Here is a 16,568-nt window from a genome sequence, read left to right as displayed (position 1 = left end):
CATGTGAAGCCCAGCTGCCAACAAAAAAAGTATGGATATGGGAATAAAATGATGCTGACGCATTGGATCCTCACTTGATGTTTGTGGTAGTGGTGCGTCTGGCTACAGCCTTAATCAGAAACCTGCAGTGTATTAAGTAACTTGGCCTGCGGTGATGTAGGTGGCCCAGTGATGTGATGTTAATGGCAGGACTGCAGGTGAATGCCAGGTTATTCCAGTAAAGATGATGATGCACATTCTAATGGGGAAAATACACAGAACTTGAAGAAGTCTGAATTAGTTTGCAGTGTTGGTTTTGTTGGGGGAAGGGACGGGGGTTGGCACTTATTCCAAATCTGATTATTTCTCTGTGCTTGTTTATAATCAGTAATTTATAATTAGTGTGGAAGAAAGTCAGGAGACTCCCTCCTCACAACCCACAGTGTTGACTCTGTAACTAGGCCTGGCAATGCCCATAAACTTGAAAGGAGCTGGGAAATGGCTCAGAGCAAAGGATACGATGCTCAACTAAAGGTAAACTTAGACCTAGTGTCAGGAAGTTCTTCACTCCAAGAATAATCGCCAGTTGAAATCAGGTAATTAAATTATTTCGGGAATTATTCAATTCTGAATAGGTAAATTAAAACAAGCTAAGTAACCTTCCTCCTATGTAAGAAGAACTATTTTGCAGTTTTAACAATAGTCATACTATTGGAAAGTATTTACGTTGAAATAAAATGTGATAAAGTGCTGCCTAACCGCAAAAGAAAATCATTCATTCCAGTTGCCCTGAGCAGCATCTAGTTGCGTTAAGTATTGGGTATCATAACATAAAGTGACTGATACAATAAAAATCAAACAATTTGAAAATAAAAATATAATTCTAGAAAGTCAAATCAATGCTATAGTTTTATTGTCACTTCTTCATTATTTGGATCTTTAATAAAATTGTGACTCTTACTTTCTAAGCTTTGTATCACATGTTACAACTTATTGACTCCCAATGTCTGCCCAAAGTTCACAGCACAGAACTGTCAAAGTTTCTGATTTGCATTTGCATCACAATTCCAATCTTCAATACTATTTTTATGGCTAGGTGTATACAGAGTGGATTGAACTATATAATTTTACAGGATATGGCTAGAATGAGATCCTCATTCCAGACGGTTAAACTAACTATTCTAACTTTGTCACTTCACACCAATATTATCCAAGATTTTCCTCTCTGCATTAGCCTCCATGCCTGACCTTGTTGGGCATGTCCCATAGCCCTGCTATGCATGACACCTTTGGCTTCATTGATTGTATTATCAACCCTCTGACTGCCTCCATGAACCCCACAGCCACCCTGGCCTCACACTATCAAAAAGGTGTTCCCTTTCTCTTATATCTACCATCCTCTTCGCCACCATCACCCCGAAAATGGAGAACAAGAAGAGCTTGAAAAGGGAAGAGTGTTACCTTGTAAAGGGAACTTGGGAGATTCATGGCCACATTAAATCAAACTTACTAAACTAAATAAACACAGCAAGCTAGTCTTTTGAAAAATCATGCTGACTATGAACCATCAAAAATCATAAATCGACATAAAAAGATACTTTTCAACACTACAAAATGTATTTTTGCTTTTAGAAATAATATTTGGAAAATAAGTTTAGGTGATGCAGATAATGCTGAAAAGTAGTTTTTTATGTCGATTTATGTTTTTTGATGGTTTATAGTCCATCAAAAATCTGCATCATCTAAACTTATTTTCCAAATAATATTTCTTAAAGCAAAAATACATATTGGAGTGTTGAAAAGTAGTTTTTTAATGTCGACATGATTTATTTAAGAATACTTAAATGTGGTTAATATTTGCTATAATTATATTTTATCTATTGAGATAAAAACTATGAACAATTATTTTTTGCCAGTGAAAATAAATTCAAATATATCAACAAAGAACACAGAAACAATGCACAAACAATTACTGAGTTCTGAGAAGCATTGAAAATTGATAGCTCAACGAACAATTAGTCTAGTTCAGAAAGGAAACTTAATTTTAAAAACTAATATGAAATATCAAACCAGTCTAAGTTCGCTCTGGACCACAATTATTTGCAGGATGTTAGTTTCATGTTAATATCACACCTAAGAAGGAAACTACAGAACAAAATCCAGTGAAAGTAACTGACCCTCCGCACCACATCAAAACTTGCAGTAAAATGAAGAGAGGAGCTGACGCCACGGCAGGGGCACGACTTGTTGTGCATATAGGCTCATCCTATTAACAACGGGCAAAGTAGCAAGAAGGAAAAAAAGGGAACACAAAAAAAAAGACATAACAAGATGAGTTCATGCATTTTTTGCTGCTGGCAGAGATAATGTGGGCATCCACCTAGAGCAGAAAGTCACAGTGTAAATCACAAAACAGAAAATACCCCACTATTAACAAATTAAAAAACACACACAATCACACATCAATCAGCAAAGACATCAAGCTTGTGAGCAACAGTGTTACTGTACTTTCACGCATCTAATTTATGGGGAACTATTTTTGTCATCAGGAAAGATGAGGAATGTTCAGATCTTTCAGCTAGTTGTAGGTGAAGTTCATGCATTGATGCACAATGTGGACTTTTGTTTTCAGTGACTCAATCCCCAAGCACAGTGGTAGAGTCGCTGCCTTACAGCACCCGAGACCCAGGTTCAATTCTGACTATGGGTGCTGTCTGTACGGAGTTTGTATATTCTCCCTGTGACCATGTGGGATTTCTCTGGGAGCTCCGGTTTAATACCACATCCCAAAGACATGTAGGTCTGTATATTTTATCTCTGTTTGCTTTGTTGTTGCCTTCTCTTAGCTAACAATGATCTATTCTACATTGTACTTGATCTGCATCTCTTTTGCCTCCTTTTCACACCGTACACTTCCTTATCTCTGTATTTCCCTCTCCCCTGACTCAGTCTGAAAAAGGGTCTCAAGACGAAACTTCACCCATTCGTTCTATCCAGAGATGCTGCCTGTCCCGCTGAGTTACTCCAGCATTTTGTGTCTATCTTCAGGTCTGTAGGTTAGGTCTGTAGCTATTGGCTAAATTGTCCCTAGTATGTAGGATGAACTGGTGTACAGGTGATTGCTGATTGGCACAGACTTGGTGGGCCTGTTTCAATGCTGTATTTCTAAACACATGATGACAGCAATATTCTGTCTAGTTGGATTATCGAACTTCATTGCTTTATCCTCAGGCAAATGGATCTCATTCAGGATCTGCAGTAATGAAGTGTTCACTTTGCATGTCAGGATACTAACTACTTTCAACTCAAACAAAGAATTCCTCAGTCGTATGAGTGACAGCCACGGCAGAAGAATTGTAAAATGTGAAAAGTCAGAACAAAACTGAAATACCGTAACTTCTACATGTGAGCAGAAAGGGTTTCATCTTCGACAGTGCTCCATTATCACAATCGAATGGCTGCCTAATTTTACTGCTCCAGATTTGGAAGGGATTGCAACTTAGGATACTTGAAGATGCTTCCTGCTATAACACAGCTGGCACGAGGAAGTGCTCAAAGTTCATATGGAGTTTTAGATAAGAAGTAGTAAAGTCAATCAGTGCGGAAACAGACTCTTCGGTCAAACTTGTCCATGCCGACCAAGATGTCCCTTCTACGCCAGTCCCATTTAAAGTCATAGAGACATAGAGTCAATGGAACTAGAGGGAAATTTACAAAAATGATTCTTCACATTGAGGGTATTTAGGATGAGAAATTATCTTTACAATGCCATGAATGCTTTGTGGATCTGTCAATATTTTTGTTTTTTTTTAAAAGAGAAATCAAGCAGATTTCCTTTGCTTGTTATCCAACATAGCCAGTACCCACAGAGCCTCTACCTTACACAGTGACTGGCTTCCTTAAATGGAATTCAGTCCAGAAATAGACCGATTTGTTATTTGATTGGCCTTCTTTTGTTGGAGAGTCTTATGATATTACAAAGACAATTTGTACAGGAGGAATTAAACTCCAAGCACTGGGGACAAAGTCGAGTCACAATTTACCAGATTTATTTGCCTGAAAGTAGAGTATTCAGAGAAAGGATATCGAAAGCTGCAGTTAATTTTATGTTAACATTCCGAAAGAGTTATGATATGTTATCAAAATAAAAAAACTATGGTCCAGAGCAATGACACATTTGTGCAAGGTTGCTACCTGGACACATCCTTGCCAGATGCTACTTTTAAAAAGTAGCCAACAGCAATACTCCCTGATGTCCATTCACTTTCCTCGTTTCTCTTTGAATCCAAACTTTGCATACTTACACGCTCATCAGAATCAAAGCAGTCTTTGGGACCTTTCCTATGTCTGGGATTCTTAGCTAAAATACAAGGATCTGGTCCATCAGCTAAAAAGTCTGATTAAGGAAGAAACACAACACCAGAGAAACAAAAACACATTCCGTTGTTGAAACAAAGCACTGCAGATGCTGGTTTACCAAAGAAGGCACAAAATGCTAGTAACTCAGCAGGTCATGCAACATCTCTGGAGATCATGGATTAGTCTGAAGAAGGGTCCCAACCTGAAATGTTACTAATCCATGTTCTCCTGAGATGCTACCTAACCCGCGGAGTTACTCCATTGCTGCTCATTTTAATTTTCCAGGTTAAAATAATTTTGTCCGTTGTGAATTAATAGTGTGGATATTGTGGCATTATTTGGGGAGGGACTGCATGCTGAAAGGTTCAAGGGGAATTGGTCAAATTTGCAGGGTTGCCAGTATTCACGCATACTTTCAATGTAAATGAAGTTAGGGCTGAGCAAATGCACCATCTTACTGATTTCATAGTTTCAGCTGGATGCACCAATTTGTAGCTAAAGTTTAAGAAAATTAGAGCCACACAATGCAAAGAAAAGAAGTTCCAACAAGTCAACTTATATAGCTCTACAAAACAAAATCAAATTAAGTACAAAACAGTATTTCCAGAAATCATACAATCTGGAAACTAAGCAGTTAAATAACCCGTACAGAGGTAAATAATAGAATGAATAGATCAATCATCTTAAGCCGGGAGCATTTAGTTTCAGCTTGGTGGGTAATTAATCGGTACAAATGCAACACATCTTAAATAATACCAAGAACATCACCATTGGACCTTCCTCAAATTTCTTACCTCAATTTCTTCCTCAAATAGTGCCTCAAACAGAAAGACTGCAGTGGTTCACCACTACATTTTCAAGGGCAATGAGACACGAGCAATAAGTGTTAGCTTTGACACCAAGTCCATAAATAAAGGAGAGATTCCACATAACATTAAAATTCTAAACCAATGGTGGCAGAAACAAGATACTGTAACATTGTTTGGAATTTGGTGGGAATCAGTAAATACCAGGGATAGTCCAACAAGCAGGAATAAAAGTGGTTGCCCATAATGCATTTGGGTTCTATTTCCATTACAGTTTAGTTTAGTTGAGTTTAGTTTAGTTTAGAGATACAGCATGGAAACAGACCCTTCGGCCCACTGAGTCCGCATCGGCCAGCGATCCCCGCACATTAACAGATGCCTACACACACTTGGGACAAATTAGACTTATACCAAGTATACAAACCCAAGCCAATTGAGCTACAAACCTGTACGTCTTTGCAGAGTGGGAGGAAACAGAGGATCTTGGAGAAAACCCACGTGGTCACAGGGATAACGTACAAACTCCATACAGACAGCACCCATAGTCGGGATCGAGCCCGGGTCTCTGGCGCTGCAAGCGCTGTAAGGCAGCAACTCTACCGCTGCGCCAAATGGAAGTGAAATAGTGTATAATGGCCATCTGATCTGCCGCTGCTCATTTTGTTCCACCATTCAAAATATATTTTGACTCCAAAAGGTCTTTCAAAGAATTAAAAAATAACAGTCGGTCACTTAGCCCAGAATATCCAGGTAACACAGAGAGCTGCTAATGCTATTTTCTATATTCTAGCTTGGTTTGTGGCCTTGCGGGTAGGGGCATCAAGTGATGGACAGTGCCTGCCCCACTATTCTTTGGGTAAAAAATGTTTCCCCATTAATTATCTGAAGTCCAGGAACCTTTATCCCTCCGCACAATTGGTTATTTATGATCAGCATATTTCATTGCCTTGTTTGCTTTCCCCAACGTGTTATCTTGCAATTCTCTAGACTGAATTATTTTTTACACACCCGACCAATTCACTGATCCCTTCCTGCAGTCACAATGCTTTTTTCTAAGTTAACGAGTCTGCTGATTTAGGTGCCGTCAGCAAACTTAAATCGTGAGCCCTGCATTTACATACAAATCATTTTGACTGGAGGATACATTTTTGCTCTGCTTGCATGAGAGACTTTGTGTCACATGACCGACATGTTTGCTTACTCTCCACCAGTAAAAACACCAGATTTGTGTTGGAGAGTTTCTCTGCATGGTAAAGCCTAAAAAATAAACAGAGAAATCAATTTATATTGAAACAAGAGCAGGAGTCATTTTGGAACAAGAATACTTTTGTGATGAATAATGAAAAAGGTGGAAGGACGTTTATCATTTCATGGTCACTAATGGTGACCATGGTGTGGTAATGATAATTCATTACCACACCTATTACAACCCCACTTGGATGATTTTTTATCAGATTCACGGGGTTGAAGTTGATTTCTACCCGCTGTATGAAATGGACAATCAGAAAATCACCAACATGTTTCTCTCCCTTACCTAATTGTACTTTCCCTTGCTTTCAAGGCATGATGTAAAGTGGGATATTAATTTACTATGAATTCACTTAATGCTACTCTTGGGAAAAAAACAACCATATTTCATTACCAGATAATCTGCAGTCAATTAAAATACCTAATGGTGGACAATGGTCTTGTGACATTGAAATTAAGGCCTCATCCTTAATGAAAAGTATCCCACAAGATTCTTTCGTAACATGTAGAAAATATCAACAATGTCAACTCTCGGCGGTTGTACCTCTCGGTAATTATATCAGTGTGGTAAAATTGAGATTGCAGTATCTTCTCAACTAGCTATTGTTCCATTTGTCGGGCATGGGAGCAGTTTTATCAAGAGCAATAAAGTTATTATGTTGGTACCAGGTGATGTATAGACAGTGTAGGTGGTTATTTCCAGTGCCAAGAGCTGCCTACCACAGGTAGTCCCACCCATCTTCCCATTGGTCACCTCTTGGCCTCGCTACGGATGTGTCTCCAGTTTTATAGTGTCATCATTTGGGAACTTTTTTATTTATTTTTTTTATTTATTATTTAATTCTTTATTTCGAACAGAATAAAAGAATAAAAAGCAAGTGTGGAACAGCATACAAAAAACAAAACAAGAATATTTATAAAGTGTCATAAACAATATCTATAAATAAATGAAATCGTATGTGTCCGAAAAGGAGCAGGAAGAAGCCAAAGCTTATTAATTCCCACCCCTTATTCAACTGCTTATAATTATCTTATACAAATTTAGCAGCTATATGTACACCATATGTACACCAGCAGCTATATGTACACCAAATTATTTACATTTATACACGAATCAAATATTTACAAAGCCATACAAGAAAAAGAGAAAAAATAAAAAAGAAAAGAAAAAACCCTCATATACTATACAGTATCTTAGTCATATATACAACCCATCACCCTTCCCAATACAATCAGTATAACAAATATCCCGTTGACAATCACCTATCCTCATCCCAATATCCTTTGTTTTATCCTTTATAACTGTGAGGGACTACTTTAGAAAAAGAGTAGTATTACACTTCAGATATATTTAATTGGCTATAAAGACCTAGAATGCATCCTGAGATGGTAACAGGGGCTGTTAGACTTTATTTCTGGTGCCTAATGAGAATTTTCTTTTGGGTATATTTCTTCTAATGACATCTAGTCGTAAGTTTTGGAAACACTTCAGTATTATGAAATATTGTATATTCTATAAAGCACCGATCCAAGCCACGGTATAGATAATATCCATCGGTGCTACCACTTGCTGTAGTCATACCTTGAGCAGTTGCCACAATCCACAAGTCCACTGAAGGAAGATTCATTGTCATAAAAGTAATACTGAGTCTGTTCAGTGATACAGCTTGACTTTGATAAGAGTTCGGAGAAATCATCGATATCTGCATCAACTGCAAAGCAAGAATAAAAGGTGAATGAATGTCAAGCTAAATTATTTTGCATTCCAAGAACAGATTGCGGTCAGTAAAAGACGTGGAAAAGTGAGAAAAATCAATCCGCACAATGTTCTAAACAGCACATTTACATTACAGTTGTAGAAACTTAAAGAAACCTTAATGAAAAACCAAACATCCTCGATAAGGCTCAGTGGAGCCAATCTAGACTGAGAATTCATCGTTTAAAAACAAATCCACTACACCATTGACTACACCAATTAGCATGTTTCCCATCTCTACAGCTCTCACAATTCTAGTGCTGGGCAATGTTTTGGTATTCACAGGAGCATGCCACAGCAATGGTAAGATGTTTTTATTTATTGAAGGACTATGCTATCAATGCCAGGTTTATTATTTTTCATTTCACCGCTCATCTCGTATGTGTATGTGACGAATAAACTTGACTTGATTACCCAAAAAACACTGATTCTATAAACAAATGATGATCAAATGCCTTGTGCTGGCACCAGATTTGCTAACCACCGTATGTCTGTTGCTTTCCGAAGCTTTATCCTGGCTTCTGCTTCTGACGAAGGCATACTAACATGAATATTTTATTTTTTGAACACCTTTTGCTTATTACAAGGAAGTACATGCCGACGAGCCTGACATCAGTGACGGGCAAGTTTAGTTTAGTTATGGAGATACAGTGCGGAAACAGGCCCTTCGTCCCACTGAGTACACGCCGACCAGCGATTATTGCACATGAACACTATCCTACACACACTGGTGACAAATTACATTTATGCTAAGCCAATTAACCTACAAACCTGTACGTCTTTGGATGTGGGAGGAAACCGAAGATCTCCGAGAAAATCCATGCAGGTCATTGGGAGAAGGTAGAAACTCCATATGGATAACACCCGGGTCTGGCACTGTAAGCGATGTAACTGTAAGGCAGCAACTCTACCGCTGCTCCACAATGCCGCCTTAAAAGCTATTAGAGTTAATTATGAGGGACAGGATCTGCCAGTATTTGGATAGAGAAGGACTTACTGAAGATGGTTAGCATGGATTTGTATGTGGGAAATTGTATCTCATATCTGTTTTGAGTTTTTGGAAAGGTAACTGAGTGGATTGGTGAAAGTGCGAAAGTGGGCTTTGTCTATATGAACGTCAGCGAAGACTTAGACAAGTTCATTTAAATGTAAAGTCAAATTTATAGTTAAATTGCGGGGGATCCAGGGAGAGTCAGTTGATTGGATATATAATTGGCATGATGCAGGCAATTAGGGCGAAGGTGGAAGATTATTTTGCAGACTGGAGGTCTGTGAATAGTGGTGCGCCTCAGGAATCCATGCTGGGACCATTGTTATTCGTCATTTATATAAACGATTTGTTTGAGAATGTACAAAACATGGTTCTTAAATTGGCAGATGCCATTAAATAGCAGGGTAGGACTTTCACAGTGAATAGTAGGGCCTTGGGGGATGTTGTTAGACAAAGGGATCTCAGAGTACAAGTATGTAGCTCCTTGAAAGTAATGTCACAGCTAGACAGCTTGGTGCAGAAGGCATTTAACAAATAGACATTCATCAGTCACGGCATTGAATCTTGTGTTATGTTGGGATGTTATGTTGCGACGTTATTTTGCAGTTGTGCAAGACATTAGTGAAACCACACTTGGAGTATTGTGTTCAGCTTTGGGTACCCTGCCATTGGAAAAACGTCAGTAAGCTGGAAAGACTACAAAATAGATTGAGGTGAATGTTACCAGAGTAGAGGATTAAAGGACGAGGTCAGACCGGCTAGGACTTTACTCCTTGGAACGTAGGAGATTGGGGGATGACCTTACACAGATGCATAAAATCACGCAGAAATATAGATAAGTTGAATGCACACCATCATTTTCCAGGAAAGGGAAATGAAAAACGAGGGCAGAGTTTAACGTGAGAGAGGAAAAGATTTCAAAGGGAATACAGTTCATCCCAAAGACATCTGAAGATGCCCGGGTGGGATTAGAAAGGGAATACGCCCTGTCTGTGGGCACCCTGAGGGAGTTTCGGGACCGCTGGGCTCCGCAGGGTGTTGAATGTATCCTCAATAAGGATTGTATCATAATTGTATAATAGTTTATTATGGATATATGTTTGTATTGTATTTATGGTGGTGGGTTCTGGCTTGTTTTATTGTAGTGTAAATATTATTTTTTAATAATTGAATACATTTTTTGGAAATTAAAAAAAAAAAAAAAAAAAAAAAAAAAAAAAAAAAAAGACATCTGAAGAAGGGTTTCGGCCCGAAACGTTGCCTATTTCCAACGCTCCATAGATGCTGCATCCGCTGAGTTTCTCCAGCATTTTTGTGTACCTTCATCCCAAAGACATGCAGGTTTCTAGGTTAATTGGCCTCTGTAAATTGCCCCTAGTGCATAGGGAGTGGATAAGACAGTGGGATAACATAGAACTCGTGTCACGGATTGGCATGAACCCGGTGGACCAAAGGGCCTGTTTCCATGCTGTATCTCTGGACTAACACAGAGGATGATGCATATGGAATGAGCTGCCAGAAGAAAGTGGTTAACATATATACACTAACAATATTTAAAGGACATTCAGCCAGGTGCGTGGATAAGAAAATTTCAGAGGGATATGGAGCTAATGTGGGGAAAAGGTACCTAGCTTAGATGGGCATCTTGGTCAGTGTGGACGATTTGGGTCGTAGGTTCTGTTTCCATGGTATATGTAAACTCAGGCATGCTAAGACTTATTTATAACTATATTGATGTGGAAGAAAGTTCAGTTAAATATTCTCCAACTGCAACAAAATGTCTGCTGATTTATCAGCTGTTGAATGAGGGCAGACTTGGGTAAAGATGGATGTGCTAAGCAACCAGTGGTGGGGAAGTGTGGGCTAGCTGGTTGGAGGAAGTCCTGTGGTAACATGCCAGGAATCGATCCAAACCACACTTGTCAAGCATCCTGTATCATTATTAAAACATGCAATTAAAGTGGAAAATCAAGGATTAGAGTGAATACACTACGACACATCCCTCTTCAGTCATTGTCACTGCTAACAGAACCCAGGAGTCAGCCCCAAACAAAAGCTCATGTACCTGCTTCCAGAAAGTGTGGGAAGGTAAGGGTGAGGAATAGCTGCTGCAGCAGAGACCTAGACAGCAAAAGAAAGATCAAAGAGTGAATCACTGGATACATAAGGCTAGTCTCTCCTCCTCACAGCTGTCCATGGTGGGTGACATGCCCTTTACAGCAATCCCCCCTCGGTGAAATAAAGAGCAGACCAAGGGTATGAAGGACATGTATTCTGCTGTGTTCCACTCCTGGTCAGGCAATTAACCCAGCTCGTCTGCAGAAAGTTAATGTCAGAACTTGGTAGATCATGAATTATTTACCAATTACTGAGAATATATTAAAAAATCTACGCCTGAAAAGTGGTTATGTCAGGCATATTTTTTCCACAAATACATAGAACATAATTTCCATTGTAAAATGATGTATTCGTATTCCCGTTGCTGTGTGCAACTTTACCAGATCATTTCAATTTCTGCATTTTTTTGGTAATATTTATGGTAAGTCCTGAAAAGAAAATGTGGTGCGTACTAATAAAACACCTGCTCCTGCTGTTACTGCCATTAATCAAATCAGGGTGCCAGGCGGGGAGATGTATATCAAATCGACCACAGTTAGAGCCATCAGCCAACATCTATCCTTCCTTGCCTGATCTCCAATCAGTTGATCTTAGGCAGAGACACAAGAGAATTCAAATGCTGGAATCTGGAGCAAAAAAAATAAAATGCTGGAGGAGGCGGCATCTGTGGAGGGAAATGGATGGACAACATTGCAGTTTGGGACCCTTCATCAGACTAAAAAACGATCCTGACCCAAAATGTAATCTGTCTCTGTCATGTCATTTCCTTCCACAGATGGTGTCTGAACCACTGAGTTCCACCAATGGTTTGATTTTTGCACCTGACCATAGGCAATGGTTTCAGCTGACATTAGGCTACAAAGTCTTTCAGCTGAGGAAGGCTGCAGAAAGACAATACATTCACCTGAAGCTTCACAGTTCAACCTGATACTGCACTTTACTGTGGATTTCTTTGCAGACATAGGTGTCTTTATGGGAGAAAGTTGCACATTTCTGCATCCCCTTCCCTTGCTGCTTCAGAAGAAATGTCAAACCACCTCAGATAGAAACATCACCTGCATCTTACCCCAGTGACAAAATAAGAAAAAGAATTAGGCCATTTAGGACTGAGATTTTTCATCCAGAGTTGTAAATCTGGAGAATTCTCTGCCACAGAAGGCAGTGGAGGCCAATTCACTGGATGCATTCAAGAGAGAGTTATATATAGCTCTCAGGGCAAGTGGAATCAAGTGATATGGGTGAAAGAAGGAATGGGGTACTGATTTTGGATGATCCGCCATGATCATATTGAATGGCAGTGCTGGCTCGAAGGGCCGAATGGCCTACTCCTGCACCTATTTTCTACGTTTCTATGTAAATCGCATCTGTCCCACCGAGCACACTCAGCAAATGCCAGCAGGTAGCTCCAGCATCCGATAGATGGGCTGGGACAGCAGCAGCCACTCACCCATTTCACCCTCACCCTGCATTATCACCAATATTTACCTTGCTGTTGGGTCCATCTGGTAGAATTTTGAAAGCTTGCTTATTAGAGCAGTTTGCATGTTAGTCCAAAGAACTGGATTCAATTAGTGACGGAGATATGCTTACAACTGACCTAGCAAACAACATTAACTGCACTGTTTAAATGAGTCAATCCAGCAACATTAGACACCAGTGCAGAAGCAGGGGTACATAGGCACTGAGCCCATCAGATAAATCACAGCTACCTGCATTGGGGGAACGACTGTACTCTTACATTTCACAATGAGTGTGCAGCAAAATCTGCAGATGCTTCTTATCCAAACAAATGTAGGCAAAGGATACACCATCAAATTAGATATTCTACAGAGAAGATTAAAATCCAGGAAAAGCTTTCCCCAAATGTCAGGGTGTATCCCGTGGTAAACTATGTGTGTGAAATCTTAAACATCTGCACAATGGATTCAGGTTACTGGGCGCCCTATCAAGGTGACTGCTTCCTGCTGCCTTCAAAACTCACCAAAGCATTAACTTATCTCAAACAAAGCAAGTGTGATATTGGATGACAAGAAAATTACTTTACTTACCATGCCGCAGTGGATGCCCACCAACCTATATTCAAAATTTCGACTATGCTGGGCTAAAAACAATTTCAGAAACAGCATTATTAATTTAGCACATTGATTGCGTAAGCAGTACCTAACCCAACGTAATATTAAATGATTTACATTAACACAAGATCATTCAGGAATATACTATTGCGATTTCTCCTGTGGAACATGTACAGCCATGTTCTTAGCCTGTCGTGTCAAACACCTCCCTTTATGTTCAACCTGAATCTTCCCTGATCTTCACAAAGTCCAGTTTCTCATGGTGTCACATATTTACTTGATTGAATGCTGTTTAATGCCTCACACTGGCATCAGGAACATACAATATAGGATACAAACAAAATGCTGAAAACACCTGGCAGGTCAGGCGGTATCTGTGGAGCGGAGAACTGAGTTCACGTTTCCAATTAGAAATGATGAATGGTCTCCGACCTGAGATGTTATCTCTGTATCTGTCTCCACAGCTGCTACATGATCTGCCGAGTATTTCTATCATTTTCATTATCATTCTTTATTTCAGGCTTCCAGCCTTGGCAGAATTTTAGATTTTCACTCCTTGGAGCTGGGGTTTCCACAGTTTAGTCAGCTACTGGCCATAAGGCCATTTTACCCACAATGCGGTGGAACACAATTAGATTTCCCTGCAGCCCACTATTTCGTAACAGGCTTCTTCTACAAGTTCTACGGCTTTCAATTATTCTCTCATTATAAAATCAATAAAGAATACCAAGTTTCTAAAGTACAATAAAAATTTCAATTAAAATTTCCTCAAGATAAATTTGGAAAAAAAAACAGAAGCGTGAAGTGTAATCTGTTCCAGTTTTCCATCTTTTCAGCATGCAGTTGTTTTAAAACATAGGCTACATCGGAATTAATATGGAGAGCATCACTTACAACGTAGACAGAACGAAGTCCTGCCGCTGCTTTTGTCTCACTTTCTGGATCACACACTGACTGGAAATCATAGGACTTGTTGAAGGCGTATAGGGATGTGTTCAGAAGACGTCTCATCAAGCTTGAGTCAATCTCACCAAAGAACTTGCCAATCTGAAATGGCAATGGTAATTGAGAAAATAATTTGAACTGAAGTGTCTCATGAAATCTCTCGAGCAGTCACCAGAAATCAGAGACCTTTGTTTTTGCGAATTTTGAGTGATTGATCATGGGGGGCATCAAGGAAATTCCAGACCTACCTCTTTTGCATGCCATGGTTTCTTAGCGAACACATTTTGAGTCGATGCGTATGCTCCTTCCCCTCTGTTATCAGGCTGCTGGTCAGTCATGCCATAAGCTAGGGTACTGTCCAATTCACCTCTACCCCATTGCAGACATTGGACTTTGTCTAGGGAACTGATGCGCTGCAATGCTGAGAATTATATTCTGCACAGTATCTTCCCCTTTACTCTATCAATTGTACTTGAGTTTGACTTGATCGTATTTATGTCTGGTATATCAGATCTGTTTGGACAGCATGCAAAACAAATTTTTTACCAGGAGCTTATTATATGTGACAATAATAAACCTAAACTTTCCTGGAAAAAAGGTGCCCAAAAGAATGTGGAAATAGATAATGGGTCTCTCCTAAAATAAATAGCCCTGTAGTGAAAATACAATAATCATAAGGCCCGTTCCTGAGACAATTAATCTCTGCGGAAATGCATTGAGGTGCTGGTTTAAACACAGATGGTCACCAGATGTGGCTTGACATAGGAGGCCTTTTGAGCATAAATGACTTCTGAAGAAAGTGGTTAACAATAATCAAGTGCCGACTGAATCATAGGAAATCTTGTTGTGATCAGATTTTGACCAGAAGCAGGCGTTCGTTACACAATGGCCACACAAGGATAAATGATGTCAGCAGTAACTCATCATGTACCTTCTCACTTAAGATTGGTTAAACGATGCCAGTCAAATAGCTGTACATTGGAATTTTTGCCCTCATCTCTGAAATATCCCTTACAATACTGTGCTCTGTATAATCAGGTAATGTAAGTGGGCCAGAATCTAAAATCAGGACTGTGCCCTTCCTGTAGAAGAGAGATTGGTCGATTAAATGACGTGCTAATGATGTGGCGTTCACAACTCTCTGAGGCAGAGCATTCTGAGATTCACCGCCCATCGTGAGAAGAAATTTCTGTAAACAATGGGGCTCTTATTTTGAACCTTGGTCACCTCATTCAATACTCTTCCACAAGTAACAACATCTCAGCAACTATCCTGTTATGCTCCTTTAGGTTTCATATTTCTTAATAAGATCATTCCTCATTTTCTTAACTCCAAAGATTACAGGCTTTGATTCATTAAAGATTATAAATTGAATCACTCTTAGTAGGAGGTTACTCTCATCCTCAAAATTAGCCTGATGAATGTCCTTTTGACTAACTCCAATGCTAGTATAGGTAAGGGGACCATAACAATTGCAAAACTCCACCTGTGTCCTAACCAGCAGAGTGTACAATTGTTATACAACATCCTATTTCTAAACTCCAATTCCTCAACAATAAAGTCCAATATGTCATTTGCCTTTTTAAGCATCTCCTGCACATGCTGCTTACTTCTTGCAATTACAGAGATCCCTCCGCACTTCAACCGTTTCCGTTTAGATATTAATTAAGGCCAAACGACATACTGTAGGAACAGAATTAGGCTAGTTGCCCATTCAGTCTACTCCGCCATTCAATTATGGCTGACCTATTTTTTTCTTCTCAACGCCATTCACCTGCCATCTAATAATCTGTATTCTGATTTCTCTTACCAAAGTGCATGCCCCCACACTTTCCCACATTAAACTCCATTTGTCAAGTTCTCACCCACTCACTCAACCTATTTATATCCTTTTGCAGTCACAACATCCCCATCACAACATGCTCATCCACAAAGACGCCAACCCACAATGTTACAGTGCTCCCATAGTTTAAGATTATTGTCAATGTTTCTTCTGGATTAAATTCACTTCACTTCAAAATCACACCTATTAACATGTACTAGAGACAAATAATGATCATCACCCAAAAGATAACAAAGGTGAATCAAAAGATTAACGTTCGAAAAGTTGTAGAGCATCTACCTTTGTGTTGTAATCGTCTTGGTTTGACATTAGCAGAAATCCACCATCATCCAATATAACACAGTCAAAGTGCTGCAGAAAATAAAGAACACCACAGGTGAAAAATAACTTTAGAGGGAAGAATTTTCTCATCATCTCGGTGCTAAACTATAACATAGAGACATAGAAAATA

At 39.3% G+C, this 16,568-nt stretch overlaps 1 protein-coding gene across 8 annotated transcripts in view; it reads right to left on the bottom strand.

Moving 5' to 3' along the window:
- The window catches only part of LOC129707784 (voltage-dependent calcium channel subunit alpha-2/delta-1), a 492,487-nt gene that overhangs the window by 11,905 nt on the left and 464,014 nt on the right, over positions 1–16,568 (bottom strand). For 4 of the 8 annotated variants that reach the window (XM_055653085.1, XM_055653086.1, XM_055653087.1 and 1 more), the window contains 8 exons: positions 16,397–16,468; positions 14,224–14,376; positions 13,306–13,358; positions 11,205–11,260; positions 7,975–8,104; positions 6,289–6,401; positions 4,284–4,366; positions 2,157–2,245 (listed from right to left, as the gene is read on the bottom strand). In XM_055653085.1, coding sequence (XP_055509060.1) covers positions 2,157–2,245; positions 4,284–4,366; positions 6,289–6,401; positions 7,975–8,104; positions 11,205–11,260; positions 13,306–13,358; positions 14,224–14,376; positions 16,397–16,468 — 749 coding nt within the window. The remainder of the gene's footprint in view (positions 1–2,156; positions 2,246–4,283; positions 4,367–6,288; positions 6,402–7,974; positions 8,105–11,204; positions 11,261–13,305; positions 13,359–14,223; positions 14,377–16,396; positions 16,469–16,568) is intronic. The other 4 variants (XM_055653088.1, XM_055653091.1, XM_055653092.1 and 1 more) reach the window with 1 other exon arrangement.

Source organism: Leucoraja erinacea, chromosome 22, assembly GCF_028641065.1.
Source record: "Leucoraja erinacea ecotype New England chromosome 22, Leri_hhj_1, whole genome shotgun sequence".
In the NCBI taxonomy this organism is placed as follows: Eukaryota; Metazoa; Chordata; class Chondrichthyes; order Rajiformes; family Rajidae; genus Leucoraja; species Leucoraja erinaceus.
This window is presented reverse-complemented; position numbering and strand designations above follow the sequence as displayed.